This window comes from Petromyzon marinus, chromosome 12, assembly GCF_048934315.1.
Source record: "Petromyzon marinus isolate PM22_M1 ecotype Great Lakes invasive population chromosome 12, UKy_Petmar_22M1.pri1.0, whole genome shotgun sequence".
In the NCBI taxonomy this organism is placed as follows: Eukaryota; Metazoa; Chordata; class Hyperoartia; order Petromyzontiformes; family Petromyzontidae; genus Petromyzon; species Petromyzon marinus.
Genome location: NC_133678.1, coordinates 5,086,194 through 5,111,144, shown reverse-complemented (window position 1 = coordinate 5,111,144; position 24,951 = coordinate 5,086,194). Strand labels below are relative to the sequence as shown.

At 50.8% G+C, this 24,951-nt stretch overlaps 1 protein-coding gene across 2 annotated transcripts in view; it reads left to right on the top strand.

The window, feature by feature from the left end:
* The window catches only part of LOC116941643 (serine/threonine-protein kinase 3-like), a 146,975-nt gene that overhangs the window by 15,043 nt on the left and 106,981 nt on the right, over positions 1-24,951 (top strand). For both annotated transcript variants that reach the window (XM_032952933.2, XM_032952932.2), the window contains exons 2-4: positions 12,393-12,473; positions 14,619-14,747; positions 17,709-17,823. In XM_032952933.2, coding sequence (XP_032808824.2) covers positions 12,393-12,473; positions 14,619-14,747; positions 17,709-17,823 — 325 coding nt within the window. The remainder of the gene's footprint in view (positions 1-12,392; positions 12,474-14,618; positions 14,748-17,708; positions 17,824-24,951) is intronic.

Genomic DNA, 24,951 nt, shown 5'->3' with positions numbered 1-24,951 from the left:
AAAAAAAAACGTATCATTATCGCAGCGTTTATGATTCATTATTATACCTTAACTACGTCGATAATTTTTAGAAAGTTTAACACGTAGGCTGTCGCGACCGCTTCAGCGAATTAGTGAGGCGATTACCGGCGAAGCATTGTACTCGAATTGTAAATGTTGTGGATTTACTCTCCAACACACCGGCGTGCTGAACTAGTAACGAGTTGGCATATTTCGTTAACGTGAGTAACCTTGCTAATTGGCTGTGTCGGCTGGTGGCGGGTTTAACGACGCGTTTATATTCACGCTATCCAACCCAAAAACCTCTTATTGTGGAGTTTTTTTTTTATCGAAAACACACACGGTATTTGGTCCGGAAAAATACGTAAAGAGTGACTTCATTCATGCAAAGTAAAATGCATGGGGCTGCTTTGTGGGTTGAGAGCGAGAGCGAGAGGGCATCATAAAGACACCTGGAATGTTTTCTTTTCGGAAAGTCACTCCATCAATGAGCGCCTGCTCGAAAACAAACAAAAACCTCCAATACAAATAGTGCTGATTGCGGCGCTGTGTAGCGCACGAGCAGCAGCCCGTTCCCATCAACTTCAAAACCACTGCTGCGCCGTGCCTTTATTAATATTATTACTGCAACTGCTCATCATCGTCATCGTCTTCGTCATCTGGTTAACATAAAGGAGCAGATTTTTCTCATTTGCATTGCCAAGTTTTTTCCTCGCGGCAGTTTGGCCTCGTCTCAAGAGTTTGAAGTCTTACTCTCTTCTGAGATTTGGTGCGGCGCTACTCTCTCTGCGCGATGACCACCACCACCACGTGACTTTTCTTTCGTGTTGTGCGCGGTGCATTTCGCACCACAGCGCGTGGATTTATAGCCTTTATTTGTGTTGCTGGTGACTTTGTGTATTTTGCATTTCATATCGGAATCGCCTCCAGTGCTGTTGCTGCTGGCGGCAATAAAAGTTGTTTAAAAGTCATAAGTCTATATATTTCAAAGGGGGGGGGGGGGGGGGGCGTCCACAGGTGCCGTTTGATAAGAGCTCAAAATTGTTGTGATTCTCAAGAATCTTGGGATTTGTAAAACTGCATCTCCCCCCCCCAGCCCGCCCAGCAGCCACCCTCGTGGTTGCTCGTGACCTCACCGTTTCTTCAGTCGACTTAATATCCACAGTCACTTCTGACGGAGCTATCTTCACGGACAAACAAACACGCGCGGGGCTAATGGACCAAATGTTTACGCCCCTTGGCAGTGCGCGGCCCGGAGAAAGTCCTCGCGAGTGCCCTGCCAGCGCCGGCGAAGTGCCCGCTTCCAGTCGGCGTAGGCGACGCGCCGTTTCTCTGGGAATTATTATTATTACTTGTGAGTTCAAGAAGGTCACATTTGTTTCGAATCCGGTATATGTATGCATTTTTTTTTTAAAAAGCTCATTATTTTAAAAGCCGCAATGCTCGCGGTGAATAACGTCACCAGGCAGTGTCTGAAAGAGCCGCAGGTTTGCCGCCCCCTGATCTAGAACAGTTCCAGCTTCTTCAGGAACTGTTCCATAAGAGGTGTCCCCCCCCCCCCCGCAACCCCCCCCCCCAGCACGTGCAGCGAAGCGTCGGACGTCATGCTTCACGACACGCGTTGACAACCTGAAAAGCACACAACCTACGTAGTTGCGTGTCAAATGTACGCGTGTTGAACATCTTTGGCACCGTACGTAGCCAACCCGTGCTAATCGCCGGGTCTCTCCAGATTCGGGTCCCTCCAGATTCTGCGCCGTGTGCCGGTGTTGATCTATCTAAAGTCTACGCCTCCCTTTGTGAAGTCACTCCGTTGACGGGCGGGCCCTCTGTCACGAGCCAGGTGAGTTCGCGTTCAGATTCGTCGTGGCTTTTTTTGCTACGCAAAGGGGAAGTTTGGCTCCACATAGTAGCTTCCTTCTTCAGGCTGGCAGTGCGTGAAGCGGAACGTCGGACATTGTGCCGAACAACGGCGTGACACTAAACTAAAGCGAAACTTTTAATTTTGATTTTATAGCAGGTAAGGCCCACTGGGCTATGTAGCTATTTTAGAGAAGAAACCTGGCCACAAGTCACAAAAGCTTTAAGTCAAGACCTGGCCACAAATGATAGCTCAACGAAGTGGCTTATCGCGTGGAAATCTATAGCAGCCAAATACTCTAAACGCACGTCCATTGTAAACATGAAGAGAACACACGGAGGGCCCCGGAGAAAAAACCACGCGACCACGGGGAGAGAGACGTGCAAAATCCAAATACACAGGCATCGTCAGGGTCAGGATCGAACCCACGGTCTCCTGCATACCAGGCGAGGGAGTTAACATCTCGGCACGGTGGCGGCCCACATCGGAGATCAGTGCAGCACCAGGGCGTGAACCTACGCAGTAACGCGCCCTTATTGTTACGCAGCGACAATCAAGAGGGTGTCCTGGATCTTTTCCAGGAGATGGAGCGATGGGATAAGCTCATGCGCAGGGTGCAAGGTGGATTGTTACACCCAGAGATGGTGACAGATGGTGCGATGGCTTGGAGAGATCTTCATCCAGCAGTGGATTGATCATGGCTGATAATGATGATGCTGTTGATGATGGCAATTATTTTTCTTGAAATTTTGGACCTGCACGAAATATCTAAATTTGAGCTTTACAATTTAGGTGCCAATTTGCATAGATTGCTGCCCCTTATGCGTGGTCAGCAACATGGATATGTTTGGCTTTGAAAAAAAAAATTCGTTTGATTTTTGAAAAAAAAAGCACGTGAATGTAAAACTAAAAATAACAAAACAGCAGTAAAATCTAGCAGCCCTTCAATTGGTAGAAAACCCACCACCGTCGCGGTCGCCGCCCACCACTTACATTGATATTAGCTGCCCCGTCCATGCTGCTGACATTAGCGCAACGCCCATTTCAAACCTTTATAAACAGTTTGCCTTTAGAAGCTAACCCCCTTTTCCTGATGACGACCGCTTGTGTTGCGATCGAAACGTCGTAGTTTTTTGTCATTTTCTTTGAACCTATCTGCGTGACTTTACCGAAAGACCCAAATAATTTCAAATCCAAGACGTTTTCAAATAACGGACACAAACAGTGCGAGTTTACGGCTCTCCGATGCATTTTGTAGCGTGTATTGTACGATGTCCAACGTTTCGATCTATGTCCTGAGGGAGCTTCCGCTGGAACTGAACATTCCAGCAGGCAATAGTCAAGCGAAACCACAACGGAGAGCTATGCAGCACAGTCGCGATAACCTACACAGAAGTTTGACAATGTAATGACATTTGTGGAGACCACTGGCAACCTTGAGTCGAGATTGTCACCACTGTGATTGTAACTGCGGCCTGGGGGCATTACGTGTGCGTCGTGTGTGAGGGGAGCGGTAGTGTCGCAGACTAACAGCGAGCGCGCTGCGCTATGAACCCGGCGACCCGAGTTCGATTCCCGCGAACACCCACCAACACCAGTGACGATTATCTGAAACTAATCCTGGCCTTCCCCTAGGTCGACTAAGCCTCAAATGAGTACCCGGTGCGGTGTGCAAACATCGGCACTCGGGAGACAAAGGCAGCTAAGCGTGGCGTTGGCCACCCCACCGCTCTCGTGTGCCGTGCCAGCCTTCAAATATGCTACTCGCTAACGGCACTTGCCCCAAGAGTCTGGTGAAGGCCATACGGGGGATCTTTGTCTTTGCATGTCAACGACAAGTAGACGATCATCATTCGTCATTTATTTTTTCACAGTACTTTGACGAAGGGGCTTGCCACGCGCCTCCGATTTAACACGGTTGGCTCCGTACGGTGCGAAAGAAGTTCCAACATACGTACGCCACGTGGCACACGCCACGTGGCACACGTGGCGTACGTATGTTGGAACCTGCCCGCGTTGCCGGTCCACCCTCGGATGAGCGTGGCGTTGGCCACCCACCGCTCCCGTGTGCCACAGTGCCGGCCTTCACCGGTGCTACTCGCTAACAGCACTTGCCCCAACAGTCAGTTAAGGGCTACACGGGCGACCTTTGTCTTTGCGTGGCCCGCCGTGCGCGTCTCTGTGAGTGGAACGGTCCGGCAAACTGAGCCCCTGTGAGCGAGGCGGGCGACTGCCTGCCGCTGGAACTCGTGAATCTGCCACTGCACCCGACACCGCACGCGCTGTGCTGCACGTGGGCGACCTGGACAGGGCAAATGTATTGCGGGGCGGGAGGCAGCAGTAAGTCAGGTCGGACAATTACGCGTAATAGAATGGACGATTCATTAAATCAAAGACTGCGATGCGAGTTTGCAAAAGGGTGATATTTTATCGGGCGCGCCGTGTGCGTATCGTGCATTTTCGAAGCGGACGTTGGTAACTCATACTGCTATATTTTAGCATTATGGAAAGTGTTGAACGATCTTAAAAGTATAATTTAAAGTACTTATTTTTATAGCAAGTATAATGTAAAGCTTTAAACGTGGTAATAAACGCGTATGAATTCATTATTTAAAATGAGACCTCTTTATTATTATTATTCTAAAAATGTTCAGACCTTCGTGACAGGAGGAGAGCTTCACCACGCTGTCGGTTGCGGGAGGTATTTTTGGCCATATTTCGCCACTCTGGTCAATGCAGATTGGTGAATGGGATTTGGCCCAAGGCTGGTGCAGACGTCACTGGCCACCGTTGCTCGTTGGGACCGAGCATCAAAGTCAGGCCACTGGGTTCCTGACACGGAGCGCTAACAAAGGCACCATCGTGCCCCCAACGATAATCTACACGACGTTTAGAATTTAGCAAGCCGGTTTAATTTAATGACAAGAATAACGAATCACCACCCATTGTCAATCCGCTGCTGGATGAAGGCCTCTCCACGCCGTATTAATCGTGGGGCTTGTTTTGACCAATTTTCATCGATGAATACAATTGATCCATGTTACCTTGACCGCCACGGTGGCTAGGAGATGTTAACTACCTCGCCTGGTAATGTGTACAGGAGCTCGTGGGTTCGATCCTGACCCTGACGCCTGTTTGGAGTTTCCATGTCTCTCTTCCCGTGGTCGTGTGGATTTTTCTCCGGGTCCTCCGATTTTTCCCTCCACGTTAAGAATCAATAGGCATTTAGAGTATGTGGCTGCTATACATTTCCAAATAATAAGCAACTTCGTTGAGCTATCATTTGTGGTCAGGTCGCTTCTGAAAAAGAGCTGTATAGCTAAGTGAGACTTACCTGGTAACATAAAAACAAGTTTAGTTTACCTTGCAAGTTTCCGCCAGCCATGTGTAATCAGATTGCAATTGAAATAGAAACTTTTTTTTATCACCACAGCAATTGTGCCATGCTACAGTATGTGTACAAAGTCAAAGTTCCGCCTATAGCCTTAACAGATTGTTGGGGCAAGTGCTGTTAGCAAGAGGGGGTGGGTGGCCAGCACCACGCCCGGCCACTTTTGTCTCCCTAGTGCCGATGTTTACACACCCACACCAGGTACTCACTTTGAGGCTGAGTCGACCTAGGGGATGCCCATGACTGGTTCATATAATCGTCACCGGTGTTGGCCAAGAGCGGGAATCGAACTCGGGTCGCCGGGTTCATAGTGCAGTTTAGCGCTAACCGCTACACTACCGCTCCCCACCTACACACACACACAGTGACACACACGTAAACACACATACACACACACGCGCACACATACACACACACCTACACACAGTGACACACACACGCACACACACACGTACACACTCATACACACACATGTACACACACACAATACACACACGCGTACACACACGTACATACACACACGCGTACACACACGTACATACACACACAGTGACACACACGTACATACACGCGTACACACATGTACACACACACACGTACACACACACACGCACACACACACTCAATACTCACCCCACTCAGTAATATCTCCCTTCGAACGCCTCCAAAGCGCGTGAACGCACGCGCGCACGGTCTTACAATTAGGAAGAAGAATATGGTTGTTTACAAACAAAAAACTAAAAACGACACGAAACGGTGGTCCCTAAAAACGTAATGGAATTAATCGCACGGCCGTGGGGGGGAGGGGGGCGCTCTCCGACCGCTAACAGCTGGGGGGCCCGCGGAGCGCCCCCCCCCCCACCCTCCCCCCCCGAGTCGGCAACAACTTGAGGCAACATCTGAGCAATAAAATACAAAAAAAATCCCGCCGAAGCGAGAGGCCCGGCACACGCCGTAATCCCACAATGCAGCGGCGGCGGTGGTGGTGGCCCAGCTGAACAAACACGCGCGCAGAAAAATATCGCATCGAATTATCTCGCGGAGCAGAGGCGACTGTGACATAATTGGGCTCGTTCAGCCTTGGCGTGCGCGCGCGTGTGCGTGTGTAATATATGCCCCTCGTGGTCTGCACACAAATTCCCTTTTGTTACGAAAAAAACATGAAACATCAGGTAAACCCGATTTGATGTGCAACTGGAGGCATTTTCGACGGCATCATTAAAGTGTACTATGGAAAGAATGAAATAAAAAAAAAGTTAATAAAGCTCAGTATTATGTGAAAATTTAGAAACGCATGTGCCAGCATGTGCGCGTGTATTTATAGCAGAAGAAAGTGGGGTTAGCATACTTCACGATGAACTCTGGCCAACACCTGTGACGATTATCTGAAACGGTTCGTGGCCTCCCCTACTCGAATGAGTAGCTGGTGCGGTGCGTAAACATCGCCACTAGGGAGTCGAAGGCGGCCAGGAGTGGTGTGTATTTCTAGCAGGAGAAAGTGTGGTTAGCACACCGCGCTATGAACCCGGCGACCTGAGTTCAATACCCTCACCACATCGGCAGAGGGTCATGGGCCCCATTTCACCAGAGGGCGAAAAAAATGTGTTTAGAAATAACATCTCTACACATTCTTAACGCACGATGATCTCAAATCCACTTTTTCAAAAGCGCCTTATATATGCAACCCGCATTGACGAACGTGGTGAAGTATGGTGAAGCAACCTCCCATGAATGACACTGTGTGGAGCGACTTTTATCCAGCAATGGATTGCATCACTTTTTTTATTCTTCTAACAATCCAGCAGAGGACTTTGTAAGTAAGTAAACTCTGGACCAGTTTCGATCTTCAAACACTTGCCACTGGGTTACCAGATGTAGAGCACTCAACACTGCATAAAAAACTCAACGCGTATTGTTGTAGAGCATTGTTGGTGAAATCAAATATAAGCGAAACTCCATTCTGCCTCTCCACATGTAAAAAGGACGCGTGGTGAGTTTGTATTTAAAACATTGAGCATATTAATTGGTCATTGTCTGCGTTGGAAGTGGTGCACAATCAGAATTAACAATAAACTCATCATCGATATCAATAACATCGCTTTAAAGTCAAAATATATAATTGGCGATATATCGGGCAATCATTCTTCAATGGCCTTGTTATGTGCTATGAAGCAAGACCATTGGCCTAAACGCCACCTATTATATATTTATTTTAAGGCAGTGTTGTTGACAAATGAGTTGAGTTAAATGCTTTTAACATATATTTATTTTAAATATTTGATCAGGCTAGCTTCGTGAGGCCAGCGTATGTTCGACCATACCGATATTTAACCCGATTAAACAATTAAACAATATAATGTCGGAACGTAGCACTTGCTGGAACACGTTGATTGAAGTCTGCATTGTGAATAATGTCTGGAAACGTCTGCAGGTGCTTGCCGAAAGTACACGTCGAAGCCTCTGCATTGCAAAACAAAGTCTGGAAAGCATTTGGAGGATACACTCAGATCCGGGCCTAACAACGCCACGGCTAATTCCATTTATATTAGTGTCACCAGTGCGCGAGCCTAATTGTAAAAGAACAGCATCTGGTTCGTGACGGGGCAGCGATGTCGGTCAAACTCGCCTCTCTCCCCGATGCTCGTTTTCCCACCCGATGCCAAAACGAAATCACAGCGCCGGGTCAAAATAAACGACGCACGCACGAACACCTTGCAGGGCGATTGCGCGTGAATTCCTGGCTTACGCGAGCCCCGTTTCTCTTTACAGACGGTCTACGCCGTTTTCAGCCGGCAAGCGAAAAACAAGCATGGGAACGTGTCAGAGCGCCTATACGGGCGGGTGGAGAGGGGTGTGTTGGGGGGGGGGAGAAGGCATCGATGGTCAAACGGAGACGCGCGACGTCGAGTGATGTCACCGGAGAGAGAGAGAACCGTCACACGAGTGGCACGCTCGGACGCGGATCTTGGCTATTCGGTGACCGGTGGCTAGCCCGCCGCCCCCGGCTCTCGGGCCAGCACTAAGCGCTCAGGTGTAGGTCGCCACGGAGTGGACACGAGCGCTCAGGTGTGTTCCGTTTGCGCTGCTTGCTCCTTTTTGTAAATTACCAGCATGAAAGTGTGTTCGGCGTTGACTTTTGGCATTAAATGGGGAGGGGTGTGGAAGAGGGGAAAAAAATACTCCAGCACGACTTAGCGGGAGGGAGAGATCTGACAGGTCTGCTGGGAGTAGTGAAGCGGTGATCTATGGGTGTTAATGCAAAAAGCATCTGCTCTAAACATTCGGCTGAGCCTGTTAACCATTACGATTGAGCCCTCCCCGCTCACTCGGCTCGCTCTCTCTCTCTGGCCTGACGAATGCTGAGCCGCTCGGCCTCGCTGCCGAGTGCCGGTCGAGAAGCCCCGCGGAAGCGGCCTCCGCCGCTCCACGTGCGTTTTGTCATCATTTCCCCAGCTCGCTCGCTCCGTCCACCTGATGCGACGATCATCCGCACGCCTCCAACCGGGACTCGTCGTGAAATGCCACACGCGCAGCTCTCATACGCCGCTGCCGCTGCTGCAGCCGCTGCTAGGAGAGTGGGCTGACGCCCGGGCCACTGGCGGTCGGGATCGTTCCCTGGCCGTTTGTTAAAACAAAAAGAACCTTCGGGTGACCGCTGCCTGCCCCATACGCCGCTGCGAGTGACCGAGAGCGCTCGCAAAAAAAAAAAAACGTTCGCCCTGCTGCCTGCAAACTCTCTCCTAGGCCTGCCAATGTGGTTACAATCTGCTCGGGAGGTGCGCGTTTTTTCATCTTCCCGATTTTATTTATTTATTAATTACTGCCCTCCGTGTTTCACGCGAGACGCGCAGGGGTAATGTGAGGCACATATGCGCAATGTGGCCCAATCAGCAGTGATCCTCTTGAGTGCGGGGCTGCGTTGGGCAGTCGGGTTGTCACCTGTCCTGTTCCCCCCCCCCCCCCCCAGGACTTTTTCTTCAGAATCAGAATATTTAGAGTGGATGATTCCGATGAGCAATGAAGCTCTTTTTGACAGATTATCCTTATGGCGGTACCCCGGGGTACCAAAATAATACAGAATGGCCAAGGCAATAAAATACTTTATTTCTGGGACACTATTTTTTTCCAGGGGGGTTACTTAACTCCGCGACTGCGGTCGCAATCAATCCGAAATCGGTGGTGCTATCCCGCGATGTCGAAACGCAGCGAGGACGATCGCGCCGAAACCCTGAACGCTCGTGTACGCACCGTAATGGTGGTGGTGCATCGTGTACGGCTCGTCGAGATGAGTCGATTGCCTGCTACAATCGCCGACCATCAACAGACTAAAAACGACTGCATCACGGACATTATGCGAGAGCCGGGGTACTATGGTACCCCGGGGTACCGCCATAAGGTTGCAGATGTCCAGTAGGGGCGGGTCAGCAAGTTACAACAGCAAGCGATACAAAAAAAAACCGATAGGAGTGAAAAGTAGAGAAATAGGCAAGCAGGTAACTAAATACAAATAAAGAATAAGATGAAAATTTACGTAAGCTCCATTCAAGCTCACGCTTGAGCAATGCGGCAGAAAGAAGAAGAACAACACAACAATCTCAGAGGGCAGTTGTCCTGGGAAATCTGTAAATATTCCCGAGGCATTAAATTTGCCGTTGTTTTTTTCTTTTCTTTTTGTCCATCGCGTAATAAAACATCACTCGGGGCAATCCATTTGCACGTATTTCACCCCTCTTCCAGTTACTGCGAGATCGTCTTCCTCATCCTCCCTCTTGCCTCTACCTCCCACGACACGTGTGCCGTCTTGATTTCCACCTCCGAGGTGGCAACCCGAACGCACATTCGCCCTGCAAGCTCGGAGAGAGCGCGCGGGGCGAACCTCCCGTGCGAAACTGTAGCCACCGTCGCAAGGCGAACGGTACGTGAATATTATATCTGCTAACTTATTGCCATGGCATGCATATAGCCGGCGGTCTTTAAAAGCGAGGTAACTAAGCACCAGAAATGCCACACTTCCAATTTCCTACCAGCCCCCAGGCTCATTAGAAACTTAAGCCTCTGGTAGAAGTCGGGGGGCGGGGGGGGGGCCTAAAAGGAAAGTTGGAAAGCCAAGAATGTCAGGAAAAATGTATCTGCACGAAACGCATTAGCATCCCGTGGTAATAACCGAGTGCCAGATATTTTGTTCTGCGCGCGCGTTAACGCTGTTGCACCGCTTCAAGGGTCAACGTTAAATTTTCGTACAATTTTGATTTAAAGCTTTCGTGACTGCACTGATTCATATTCTTGGTTCTTTTGGTAAAGTGACGTTGAAGGGAAACAACGACGTTTCGACTGCAGCACAAGCAGTCATCATCAGGTTTCACCTGATGATGACTGCTTGTGTTGCATCATGTTTCACCTGATGATGACTGCTTGTGTTGCAGTCGAAACGTCGTGAGAATTTTATTGTTGTATATATTTTATTATTTTATTGTTTCCCTTCAACGTCACTTTACCGAAAGAACCAAGAATATTCGTACAATGTCTAATTTCTGTGTTACCAACAACAACAAAACACACTCGCGGTGCCATGCGAAAAGACAAAGGCGCGCGAACAGACGCACGCGCGCGAACACTTTTGCTTTGCATTCTTTCTCTTGCAAGGGTGAACGGCGAAAATTAATATTAAAAAATTGTACCCAGAAGGTCTGGTTACAGACATTATAGTGCACAGTGAACACGTGCTGCAACGGTGAACACGTGCTGCAATGGTGAACACGTGCTGCAACGGTGAACACGTGCTGCAACGGTGAACACGTGCTGCAACGGTAAACACGTGCTGCAACGGTGAACACGTGCTGCAACGGTGAACACGTGCTGCAACGGTGAACACGTGCTGCAACGGTGAACACGTGCTACAACGGTGAACACGTGCTGCAACGGTGATCACGTGCTACAACACAAAATAACATTGCCCGGTAACGCAGCATTACGCGGAGAACACGATCCATTGCAGATTTGGCGAAATGAAGGTCGTTACTAAATACTCATGCATGCGCACACACATAATATGGAAAAGATTATTTTACTTTTAAGGCATGCTCAATGCTACTTAGAGCACTCGAGCCGACTTATCTTGTAAATGTGCTGGAATCTGTGTGCCATTAGTTATTATATGATGCCATGTGCCGCGGTTGTGCGTGTGTGCATGCTCGTGTGTGCGTATGGGGAGTGGTGGCGCTGCGCTACGTACCCGGTCTCCCGAGTTCGAGTCCCGCTCACGGCCAGCAACCAGTGACGATTAGCTGAACCGGGTCCTCGGCATCCCCCTAGGTAGACTCAGCCTCAAATGAGTACCTGGTGCGATTTGTAAACATCGCCACTCGGGGAGACAAAGGCGGGGCCGGCCGTGGTTGCTGGCGACTCACCCCAATCGTGTGCCGTGCCGGCCTTCATAGGTGCTAGTCGTCAAACAGCACTTGCCCCAACGAGCCTGTTAAGGCTACACGGGGGATATTTGTCTTCACGTGTAGTTTGCGCGGATGTAATCGCACTTTCTCCGCGCCTGTCTGTGTGCGATCCTGGCACAGGTGCTCGCTCTGGTGGCGTCATCGCCGCTTCGTGATGAATTGCGATCGTATCACCCACTACTTTGCGCAACGCGTGCATGCGTCCGTGGTTGGCGCACCGAGCTCCGCGAAGCCGCTGAATCTGGGTCCAATTGCCAGCCATGGCTAACATGTGGCGAAGTTGCTATATCAATCTGCCCCTAGGCCTTAGGTTCGCTCGGCGTTCAATGAGTGCCTGGTGCATTGTATGCGCGTTGAACTGCTTTTCGCATCGTACGTAGCCAGCCGTGATGATCGGAGGGTGTGTCAACACCAGAATTGGTAAGACAAAGGTTGCTGAGCGTGGTGCTGCCCACACAAGTTCCTTCACCATTCCGCTGCCTACCGATATCAGGATGTGCAAAACGCCTAGGTAGACTCGGCCGTAAATGAGTTACCTTTTTGCCGCTGGGCCAAATCCAACGCAGGGATTATTTCTTTTGCTTTTTTTAGTTCAGTTTCGCCGACTTCCCTGCGGTTGTCGCTGCACGTGGCGAGCGAACGTCCGACTCGCTCTCGTGTCTCTCCCCCCACCCACCCTCCCTCTGACCAGCGGCCTCCACAAACTGAGCGACGACAGCTTGAGCAAGGAGCCCGAGGAGGTGTTCGATGTCCTGGAGAAGCTGGGAGAGGGGTACGATCCATCGCCTCCTCCTCCCGCACCGCCACGCGCGCTCGTCTCCTCACCCAACCTTCACGTGTCCCTCCAGCACGCACGCGCACGCACGCACGCGCACGCACGCACGCGCACGCACGCAGGCGCACGCCGCTGTTCACGTCCAAGGATGTCCGATATCACGACAGGACTGTGCCGTGTGTGTAGCTGCGACGCGTCACAGCTTCACCTTTCCCGGGATGAAAAAAAAACCCGTTTGTTTTTTTCCTGATGACGACCACTTGTGTTGCGATCGAAACGTCGTGATTTGTTTTATTTTGTTGTATTTCTACCTACGTGACTTTACCGAAAGAACCAAAGAGTATGGATTCCTGCAGTCACGAAAGCTTCAAATCAGGATTGGAAAAAAACGTAAAGTAATATATTTTTTTTAATCGCCAAATATCGTGCCGCTGTCAACGTGTGCGATACTGCTGCATAGTGACAGGTCGGTGAATATCTGCAGAGTCCACGTGTGGGGAGCGGTGGCGCAGTGGTTAGCGCACCGTGCTGTGGACTCGGCCACCCGAGCTCGATTCACGACCCGATAACAGTCGCGAATATCTGAACCCGGCACCGGGCCTCGCCTAGGTCGACGCAGCCTCAAACGGGCGTCTGGCGGGGCGTGTAGTAAACATCGCCACTCGGGAGACAAAGGCGGCCGGGCGTGGTACCGACCACTCTCCCTCTCGTGTGCCGTGTTGGCCTTCATTATTCATTCGGTGCTAGCGAACAGTTCTAGACCCAACAGTCTGTTTAGGCTATAGGGAGTGGGGGGGAGGGATATTTGTTTTTGTGTGTGTGTGTGCATCGGCCAGTCATCTCGGTCAGTCGACCCGTGGCACCTGCTGGGTCTGCCCCGTGACCTCCTGCTGCCAGCGGGCGTTCGACCGCTTCGCGTGGCCTCAACGTGCACCTAGCCTGGCACAGGCGACGTAGCGACGTCACCGCCACTTAGTGTCGAATGGCGGTGGTTGTTGTTGTTGTGCACACCAGAGAGCGAACGTGAACGATCGTCTGTCTTGCGGGTGCGTTCGCTTCCCGGGGCTTACCACAATGCTCCTTGCGTTGTTTTCGAACTTGATAATTAATTTCGGAGGGTATTTTTGCGCCCGGTTCCGTGCTCTTACGACGCCTCTGAACCATTTGTGGCTCATCGCTGCCACATTTCAGCTTCGGAGACGGCTGCAAGGAAACCCTCTCGTGCGATCTCCACGCGCCCATTGTCGGCAACTTACAAACTCTCACGTGAACGCTCTCCCCATTGGCGGCATTCACGGCGAACCGAAGACGGGAACGCGAGACTAACAAAATAATGTTCGCGTGCCGGGTTAGCATGGTTGGCCACGTACAGTGCGAAAGAAGTTCAACATACATACATGCTTCGCCTGGTATACAGGAGATTGTGGGTTTGATCCCGACCCTGACGCCTGTATAATTTGGAGTTTGCGTGTCTCTCTCCCCGTGGTCGCGTGGATTTTCCTCCGGGTCCTCCGGTTTTCCCCTCCACATTTAGACGCACGCATTTCTAAACATGCGTTTCTAGATGTGGAGTATTTGGCTGCAATACATTTCCACGCTACAAGCCACTCCGTAGAGCTGTCATTTGTGGCCAGATCGCTTCTGAAAAACAGATATGTAGTAGCTCAGTGGGGCCTTACCTGGTAAAATAAAAAAAAAATGGCTTAATAATTTTAGTTCAATACATCGATGACACGCCGTGACGTGCATACATTTGTACGCGGAGCGAAGCAGCGCACCGGCACGGCCGCATCAGTCTTACAGTTGAAGATACCATGACCATTTCACGTCCGTCCTGGGGAATAGACATTAAAAATAAAAAATGTATTTCACCAAAACCTCGCAGCGATGAGCATAACAGTGCGCGTCCGCGAGAGCTTGTTCGGCTCCGATGGAGACGTTCCACCAAAGCCGTCCGTTACCTGCGCTCCCCCATGCAAGCGCGAAGGACACAGCGGCCTGCGACGGGGCCACGTGGAGCCAGCGCCGTCACCGCACCCCCATCCCTCGGGTCGCCGCCGGAGAGCCTCTTGACGGAGCGAGCTCCCCTCTCTCTCTGTGTGTGTGTGCGTCTCTGCCTCCCGATGCCGACGCGTCGTCCAGATCGTATGGGAGCGTCTACAAGGCCATCCACAAGGAGTCGGGGCAGGTGATGGCCATCAAGCAGGTGCCTGTCGAGTCCGAACTACAGGAGATCATCAAGGAGATCTCCATCATGCAGCAGTGTGACAGGTGACTCTTGTGTGTAGGTGCACGTGCGTGTGTGTGTGCTTGCGTGTTATGTGTATGTGTGGGATATGACCTTCCCCTAGGTCGACTAAGCCTCAAATGAGTACCTGGTGCGGTGTGTAGTAAACATCTCAGCCACTAGGGAGACAAAGGCGGCAGGGCATGGTGCTGACCGCCCACCCCCTCGTGTGCCTTGCCGGCCTTCATAGGTGCTACTCGCTAATAGCACTTGCCCCCAGCAGTCTGTTAAGGCTGCACGGGGGATCTTTATCCTTGATGCAATGTCCATGTTGTGCAGGGTTTGTCTATTTACCCAACAGCTACGAATCGGTATCTAGTGAAGTAACAATTAAAAAAATAAGTCCATCATAAAACATTTTGAAGCCTTTCCTGTTCGCAGACGAGTTGCAGGGTGGGCCTCGTTCCCTGCAGAATGTCAGAACGTGCAAGCGGTTAGCGTTCATTTTATCTAGAGAGGCATAGCACGGTTCTTTTTAAAGAAATTGTACTGACCGCAGATAACTGTAGCCACACGACCGCACCCTATGATAGCGCTCCCGCATGACCTTCTTCTGATCCCGTTCCGATAACGTACGTGTACAAAACTGATGACACACACTTACGTCATCAGAATGCGAATGGGTTAAAAAGTTATTCTCATCAGGCCCCATGGTGTAAAGTTTCCAACTATTACTATCCACTCTGTCTCTCTGGACTCTCTGTTTACGTGCTACGAAGAAGAGCCATTCCAGAAACGTCTCCAATTATATGATGTATGTTTTATGTTTTTTTCCCCTTTTTAGGCTGCAGTGTTGTCGACGAACGTGTTGAGTTTTTGTTTTGTTTTGATGCGCAACGTGAAGGAGGCGTTGATGCAAAGCGACACGGTGCATGCGTGTATCTAACAGGTCGTGTTTGAGGCCAATAACGTAGCCCTTTCCCCTCCCCATGTCAACCTCCTTGTTCCCCGCATGTGCTTCCCACCTGGGTGGGGCAGTGAGCCCAAGTTTCCCCCTTCATAGGGCCCTGTCGGGCCGAAATTGGGTCGCTGTTTACCTAGTTTCTGTTCCCCCACCTCCGTCCTGTGATCGGCGTTTTGTACCGGGCTTACGTAAAATATCTTTTTTGCGGGATAGTTTGTGTACATCGGAGGGCAGTGCGGCAAAATCCATCGTCGTACCGTACTTCTATGCCACCTACGGCTCTCCTCCCCCGCATTTACCAACCCCATCCCGCGCCTTGTGGGGATGCACTCATCCAGCATTGGCTTGACTAAAGTGCTGTGTACGTACGTGGTGGTGCGTGCGTATACATGAAGGTGTACGAGTGTGGCCGCTGGCCCAGAGTGGTCATAGCGCGGCTCGCAATTGCCGAGTGTTCCCTTCACGTCTTTGTTCAAGGAATAGGTGCTATGAATTGAATTAAAACTTTTTTTTCCCGACAAATTGGTAGGGCAGATATTTTTTTTAAAGTTATACCTCATGCTAAAAAACACGTGTACGCACCAAACATTATTTAAATGTGGATGTTCTTCAAATGGTGTTGAATAAACACATTCAGAATATTGGAGTGATAAAGTGTCGCGTCAACGTAAGCTCCGCTCGACAGGTTATGTCAAGTTTATTTAGCGAATGCTTCCACGCGTGGCTTTCACATTTCGTCCAGTGAAGGCACCGGTTACAGCCTTGCTGGGTGCTACTGTAAATGTGTGCATGACTCGCAACGTGCCGTGTCAGAAATAGCTACGAAGGAGCATCGATTCTGTTTCCGAAAATGAGACAAAATGATACATCACCTAGCTAATTATAATCGATCGAGTGATGTCTCCTATATCTGAATGGAAACTCCCGATAAATCAGAACGTGTTGAATTCAAACCCCCCTGCAGGGGTTGAAAAACGACTACCACTTCGTGGTCGTGCGATGTCGAGAATTCACCCCCCCCCCCCGCCCCCACCATAAGAATGTGGAATTTCCGCCGCTGCCTCCGGTTCGTGAGCAGAACTTGTTTGAGGTGGAAAACCACTGAGCGAGCTCATTTAAGTGTCGCCGTTTGTGATGAGAATGGGTGGCATCACGTGACCGATCATCAAGCGTATTATCGTAAATTGCTCGTGGACACGTCAGAGGCCTGTCGTGGTTCCACTGCTGGATGAGGACAGCCACTGCGTGGTTGGGGGTTGCCACACGAGTCACCGGTAGCGTAACGAGCATGGGGACAGGGGGTGCCTGAGGCTCACCCCACCCTGGTGGCCAAGTTCGAGTTGGGGCCCCCTTGACAACCGCCACGAGATATGTTTTCAACAACAGTGTAAAAAAGAAGACGGAGCGCCCCTACAGCGTTAAATGTTCGAGACCGTGAGCGTAACGATAATGTGATTAGGCAAGAGGAGCCGCGATATAGAATAGCCTGGGAGCGACCGTGCGAGACAAATCAAATGTTGGGGGCTCGCCTGACCGATTGCCACACTTCCTGAGCTGATAATGTATTGTAGCTGCCACGCAATGGCTTTGCCTGTAGCCTAGCTCATGCGGCCATGTGGCTCTGTGCTAGGCAAAGGGGTGCGAACCGGCAAAGGGCAGATGTGAGGCTACCACCAACCCAGTGGGTTGCTTTGTTTGCTTAACTCCAGTGGAGGTACGAGGCAGAAGCTAAGTAAGCACATGTTTATGGCCCAAAGTAGCTCAAGAGCTTCCCGAGATTCATGCATAAAAGTTAGGGGTTCTCCAAAAATCAGATTGAATTTGGATCATAATGAACATGGAAAGTTCACAATTCTGATGACACTTTTAAATGTAATTTTTATGGAGTTTCGTTCATCACGATTGACAAATACAGGCCAAAAAATCAAATAATAGGGCCCAACTTGACCGATTGCCGCACCCCTTGAGCTGATAACGTCGTTTCTATGCCACGGTGAGGCAACCGTTCAGCGAGCGCGCGCGCGTGTGTCCTACGTTGCAGCCCCTACGTGGTGAAGTACTACGGGAGCTACTTCAAGGACACGGACCTGTGGATCGTGATGGAGTTCTGCGGGGCCGGCTCCGTCTCCGACATCATCCGCCTGCGGAACAAGACGGCAAGTTGGGCCTCTTTGCAATCCCTGGCAGTTGTCGCCGGCGGCCGCGCGGGAATCAGTTTCACCTTGGCGGCAAAGTCATCGGCGGCTTGGGGCCACGGTGACGGCGCCGTCGTCTTGGTCAGGTGACAATAACGGTCAGGTGACAATAACGGTCAGGTGACAATAACGGTCAGGTGACAATAACGGTCAGGTTACAATAACGGTCAGGTTACAATAACGGTGGGAGCCGCCGTGGTGGAATGGCTGGCGCGCTGGACTTGCAATCTAGAGGTCACGGTTTCAAGTTCTTCTCCCCGCCTCCCCCACCATCACCCCGCCTCTGAACACCCAGCAGTGTAAATGGGTACCACCACAGTCGATCAGCGGACCACGTGGCCCTTGGGTGGCAATTTATCGCGTCCAGGGCCTTCAATGGCAATTTATCATGTCCAGGGCCTTCAATGGCAATTTATCATGTCCAGGGCCTTCAATGGCAATTTATCATGTCCAGGGCCTTCAATGACAATTTATCATGTACACAAGCAGCCGGGGGGTGGGGGGTTTAAACCGCACGGTTTTTTTTGGAAGTCGACAAAGAGAGATTTAAATACGTCAGCGGGTGACGCCACGCCAACAATGCACTCACTGATTGGCTTTAACCAAGCAGATTGCGTCCAATTTGAATGAAATGTAATGCAATTATTCATCTGCGTGGCTATGTACACACACACACACAACCTTTGCACAGATGTTAAACAAGACGTCTCGGCAGCATGGAAGAGTAGGCAAAATACCTTCTAAAGGGGCTCTCCATACAGGGTTTCTCTCGTCGTGCCCCTTCCACCAGCAGTGGTAGTGAGCAGCAATTGCGGGGCTGTGCCTTTAGCTTTTAAATACCACACACATAGCCACACGATTGATTGGGCAAGTGATGTTGGTGAGCACTTATTAAGGCCATGGGCGTACAATGGAGTGCTGTGGTCAGCACTGCACCTGGCCACCTTTGTCTTCCCAGTGCTGAAATGTAAACACTGCACCAGGTACTAATTTAAAGCGAAGACGACCCAAGGGGAGATCCAGGATCGGTTGAAAGAATCACCACTAATGTAAGCCATGGCCACGAATCTAACTGAGACCACCACCTTACAGAATGCAGTGCACTAACCACGACGCTACCGCTCTCCACATGACAACAACAACAACCGCCATTCGCCACTAAGTGGCAGTGACCTCACCCCGGCGCTTGTGCCAGGCTGTGTGCACATAAATACATACGCACGCACGTACACACCCTGACATGTACACGCCGTTAAATACGGACCATCTTACAGCTCGTAAAAGCATTCGCTAAATTGGCTTGAATCGCGTAAATATAAATGCGTCGTTATTTACGCGATCTAATCCCCCCCAAAAAAACTCTCATGGATAACATTGGTCGGGAAAGCGTATACGCTGAACAGATCTTACAGCTCTGTTGGAACATCTACAGGCAGTTCCACCATGCTACTCACGAGGCCAAGGACGTTTGTGTTGCGTTGGTGACACAGCAAAAGATGTGGCAATTATCCACAATTTTGGCAACTAAATTGCACCGTTTCTCGATTGCCTACTGGCGCCAATGCGGAGCGTCAGAGGTTGTAAGCGCGTGGGGCACTTGCTGATTTGGGCGCGTGTCATCGCGGTGTCACGTGCGGATGAGCGTCGCGTCTGCCGAGTGGTGGCGCGTGGCTTTGTAGAGTCTATACAAGGACATGCGCAGGCCGTTTCCAAAATAGGGAAAAAGGGGCATGTTAAACTGTAGTTAGCACTCAAGCGTGCGCGCGCGTGTGTGTGTGTGTAATTGGGTTGGAAAGTATTATTTATATCGAACAATAATGCATTCTTTGGCCAGGTGGATTAAAGCCAGGATGTTGCGTCTTTTTTTGGAGACCATGAAAATACCGCGTTTTGATCGAGCTTTAAAAAAAAAATCTGTCAAATACAGTGCTGTGTGATTGAAAGTAACAGCGTGTTCCTTACAAATTTATTACTTTTTTGGAAGTTGAAACCTCCTTTACTTGTGCTGAAAGGAATTTTTTTGCGTGCGTTGTACGGCCGGTAGATTTCGCTGCATTGCCGATTGTCAAAATGTTTGAGAATGCGTATCCCGTGCAAGCGAAGGTATCGCGACTGCGATTGCCAATGTATTGCGATTGCCAAGGTTTCGTGATTGCTAAGGTATCGCCACTGTGATTGTCAAGGCATCGTGATCGTGATTGCTAAGCTTTCACGATTGCCAAGGTATCGCAATTGCCAAGGTATCGCGACTGCAATTAACAAGGTATCACGACTGACTGTGATTGTCAAGGTATCGCGACTGTGATTATGAAGGTATCGTGACTTCGATTGCCAAGGTATCGCGACTGACTGTGATTGCCAAGGTATCGCGACCGACTGTGATTGCCAAGGTATCGCGACCGACTGTGATTGCTAAGGTATCGCGACCGACTGTGATTGCCAAGGTATCGCGACTGACTGTGATTGCCAAGGTATCGCGACCGACTGTGATTGCCAAGGTATCGCGACCGACTGTGATTGCCAAGGTATCGCGACCGACTGTGATTGCCAAGGTATCGCGACCGACTGTGATTGCCAAGGTATCGCGACCGACTGTGATTGCCAAGGTATCGCGACCGACTGTGATTGCCAAGGTATCGCGACTGACTGTGATTGCCAAGGTATCGCGACTGACTGTGATTGCCAAGGTATCACGACCGACTGTGATTGCCAAGGTATCGCGACCGACTGTGATTGCCAAGGTATCGCGACCGACTGTGATTGCCAAGGTATCGCGACTGACTGTGATTGCCAAGGTATCGCGACTGACTGTGATTGCCAAGGTATCGCGACAGACTGTGATTGCCAAGGTATCGCGACCGACTGTGATTGCCAAGGTATCGCGACCGACTGTGATTGCCAAGGTATCGCGACCGACTGTGATTGCCAAGGTATCGCGACCGACTGTGATTGCCAAGGTATCGCGACCGACTGTGATTGCCAAGGTATCGCGACTGCGATCGCCAAGGGCAGAGCTCAGGGCGGAAACATTTGCTCCAGTTTATGATTCGGTTTACTTTGGCAGATGTTTAATTTTTTTACATCGGTTTCCAGTTCAAACAAGAAAAAAAGAAATGCCACTTGCACACGATCGCACGTTGTTTCACTCTTACACAGCGGCGGGCGAGCGTTTAAAACAAGACTCGCACGCCCCGCCGCTTACACCAGCTAAGCGATAAATACGCGGAAGGCATGTGTTTTCGTCGTAAAAAAAAAATCGCTTTTTTTCTTCCAGTAAAAACGGGAAAAAAAGAAACGTAATTGAAAGCCATAAACAGTGCCGAGCGTTTTGTCAAAATTTCAGACTTTTCAAGGAGGCACGTCGTTAAAAAGATACCGTTAACAATAACTCGCGGTCCTCTGCTTGGCCATCTCTGCTCGAGAGGACTACTGCCCGAAAACCCTACCAAAATAAACGTTCTCAATTATAGAGCAAGTGTTAAAACAAAAATAAGAATAGGTGTTTGCCTATTTCGGCCAATAAAACGGTTGTTAAGATGTTCAAACACCAAAAATAAACATTTTTGAGCGGTGTTTGTTAATAATGCACTGGCCTCAAAGTACACCGAGCCTGGCGCTGTGGTGACATCACTGTCAGTTAGTGCCGAGTGGCAATGGCTCCTGTTGTAGTTGTTGGTGGTGGTAGTTGTTGGTGGTCGTGGCAAAATGTTTTCAGCCCCTTCTGCCAACCACGAGTTGTTTAATTTCGTGCGCACGAACTCGTCGCGGTACATTACACGCGCACCTAGCCAAGAACGCGCACAGCGGCAATTTTGTTGCCCTTCCCCCGCACCTCCGTTTAGGACGGTCGGCTTGGTACGGCGCGAAAGAAGTTCAACGTACACACGCACATGCATAACAGCGACAACCTTGCTCAGCCGGAGACTACTTCGCCCAACCTCCCGCCAAGCAAACACGGCCGCCTGGCTTCTGGTCCAAGTCCGCTAATCACCGACGTCTTCATAGCCGTCTTCGCGGCGGCCGTGTGCCGGACTCCATCGGACCATCTACAGACCATTTTTGTCAAATGAGAGAATGCCCCCCACCCCCCAAATACCCCCCCCCCCCCCACTCCCACCGCACCCCCCTTCCCCGCCGCTCGCCAAGACCTCGGAAATAAAAAAGGGGGCCCTGGCAAGAGCCCACCACGTGTTCTGCCTCTTGGCCGCGGCTGGTATTAACTGGCGGCGTGACAAGGCTCAACGATCGCGGCCGAATCCGTTTTCAAAAACCTATTACGGCCAGAAGAACGTCCCCGCCGCCACGCGGCAGACGCGCGGTGCTTCTTGGACACCGTTCCGAGACGACGAGAACCGCGATGTGCGAGAGGCGCGCTTTTCCCGAAGCGCCTCTCCGCCGCGTGGCCTGGTCGCGCCGCGTGCCCAGACGCGGGTGGCCCTCTCGTAGAGAATGGCGCAGGCGGAGGGGGGGGAGGCGAGGGGGGGTAGCCGTGCGGTGGCCCTCTGGGCTCAGCCGCAACGTTTGCAACATCAAATAGAAGTTTGCGGTGGCTTGGGGCCATTCAAAATGAGGTCTCCGAGCACGTGTGGGGGACGTGGCATGCTGCGCGTGGTGTAATTTGTCCGCCCTTAATGCGCGATTCATTATTGTCGGTTCAGCGGCGTAGCTATCGAGTGTGCAGGCGGTGCAACTGCACCGGAGACCCATGGGATTGGAGGGGAAATTGGACACGGGGTGGAGGTTCCTATTTTATTCCTTGCACCAGGGTCCATGCCACTGTGTCGGTTTACTTTATGTGCACAGGTGTCATGGGACTTTTTGGACCAAGCCAACATTTAACGAGATGCTTTGATATTTTTTTTGCGATACCGACGATGAGGACGTTGGGGTCTGGTGGGTGCGATCAAGTTCAGCCTCTCGTTCGTGATCGCTGTCGTCAATATCTACTCCTCCCGTAGCCCTCGAGAGAATAGGAGTTTATCTTCTTTGGTTCTTTCGGTAAAGTCACCACGTAGAATGAGAATAAAATAATAAATTAATAAAATAAAATAACACAATAAAATTCTCACGACGTTTCGGCCACAACACAAGTGGCCGAAACGTCGTGAGAATTTTATTGTGTTATTTTACTTTATTAATTTATTATTTTATCCTCATTCTACGTGACTTTACCGAAAGAACCAAAGAAGATGAATCCTTGCAGTCACGAAAGCTTTAAATCGAAATAGGAGTTTACTTTATTTCGCTCCGCGAGGCTCCTCTTGGCCACGCTGGGGCTGCCGTGGCAACTTCTGCGTGCACTTTCCACGGCTCACTCCGCACCAGCAGGCACAGGGCGCGTGCGGGAGCCAGATACTTACTCAACGTGTGGGGAAAGCCACTTGGCGGTTCCGTGAGGTCCTAGCAACGTCCCCCCGTTTTCCACAACGAAGCAAAAGTTCAGCCACCACTGAGAGCAAATTAAATATATATTTTTATTTTACCAGGTAAGGCCCACTGAGCTGTATAGCTCTTTTTCAGAAGCGGCCTGGCCACAAATGATCTCCTCGACGAAGTGGCTCATCGTGTGGAAATTTATAGCAGCAAAATGTTCGAGACGCGAGATGTCGAAGCTAAATTGTGCAGGGGACAACCAAAGTACCCAGAGAAAAATTCACGCGGCCACAGGGAGAGCATGCAAACAACAAACATACAGGCGTCAGGATCCGGATCGGGATTCAAACCACGACTTCCTGCATACCAGGCAAGGTAGTTAACACCTTGCCACCGGACTGAGTGCCTTAGCGCAAATTGTATTTAGAGAGGTGCAGACATTGTTCTCACCACAGATAACCGTAGCGACACGACCCGCACTCTATGATAGCTGCCGCCAAACTATGCCACACGCCTTCCCGCATGGCCTTGTGGGAGCATCGGTAACGTCTCCAACCTGAAGACGTACCGCTAAAGACGACATCATCGAAAAGAACGTGCGCGCACGTCATCGGAATGGGAAAGGGTTCACCAACCTGCGCATCTCTTTCAGCCGGCGAAATGCGGCTAGCATGCAACATCCCTCTCTGACATGAAGCACTCTGAATGCAGAACGTGGCAACTTGTGAATCGGTATCGCGCCAGCGCCCGAAGAGCGAGCGGCCTCGAACGATGACGTCCGCTGGCGGGCTTTTATCAAGATGGGGGGCAGGCGCGCGCACGTTGTACGCTTGCGAAAATAACCTCCGCTCTAAACTCCACGTTCAAAATTAATGGCCGTGGCGCAGCGATAATTATAATCTGCGGGGTCAATTTAAAAAGCCCTCCCCCGCAGTGAAATGTTGTTTGGTAAACATTCTCGGCCGAAAAGCTCACTGGGCGGTGTTTCTCGTCTTGTGCAGAAGCACGCGCGATATATATTTAAAAAAAAAATTCCTATCCCGTACGCGTGACAGCGCTCGCTCGCTACGTGCGGCGGCATTCCTCCTTAATTGAGTTGCAACAAACCGCCCAGAGTTGTTTGCTCAATGACGCCCGCTAGTTCTCGTGAAGGACTGCAGCTGCGCTCCTGCAGGTACTCATCTCGAGCGTCGAGAGGGCAGCTCCGCGTTCGCTTAAGCGCACCCGGGGGCGCCTACCACGACGTTTCTTCGAAAAATCAAGCGAAACAAGCGCTGTATTTCCCCACGAGCCGGGTGGGGTGGGGTGGGGGGGGGGGTGAACTCGTACCGAGAAGATTATACGTCTCGAGTCTATTCCTGGAACATTCGTTGGTGGAGCGAGGTGAGAGTGTGTGTGTGGGGGGGGGGGGAGGGTGGCGTTGGGTAGGGGTGGGTGAGAAATTTTCTTGTGAAAATAATCAGAAGGCGAGAGTCGATCTGGTCGCTTTCCCGCTGATGGAGATCTAAGCCGCGGATGGCCCAAAGGCTTGGCCCGGGGTTGTGTACCTGTTCGGGCTGCCGTGCCAAAAATTTTGTTTTTCCAAAACCGACGCGGTGACTGCACGAACGCCGCGGCTGCAACCGCCTCTTGCGGGGTGGCAATCGCACCAAATGTGAAAACAACAACAACAACAATAGCACCAACAGCGGCAGTGGCGGCAGGCGCGTCGATAAG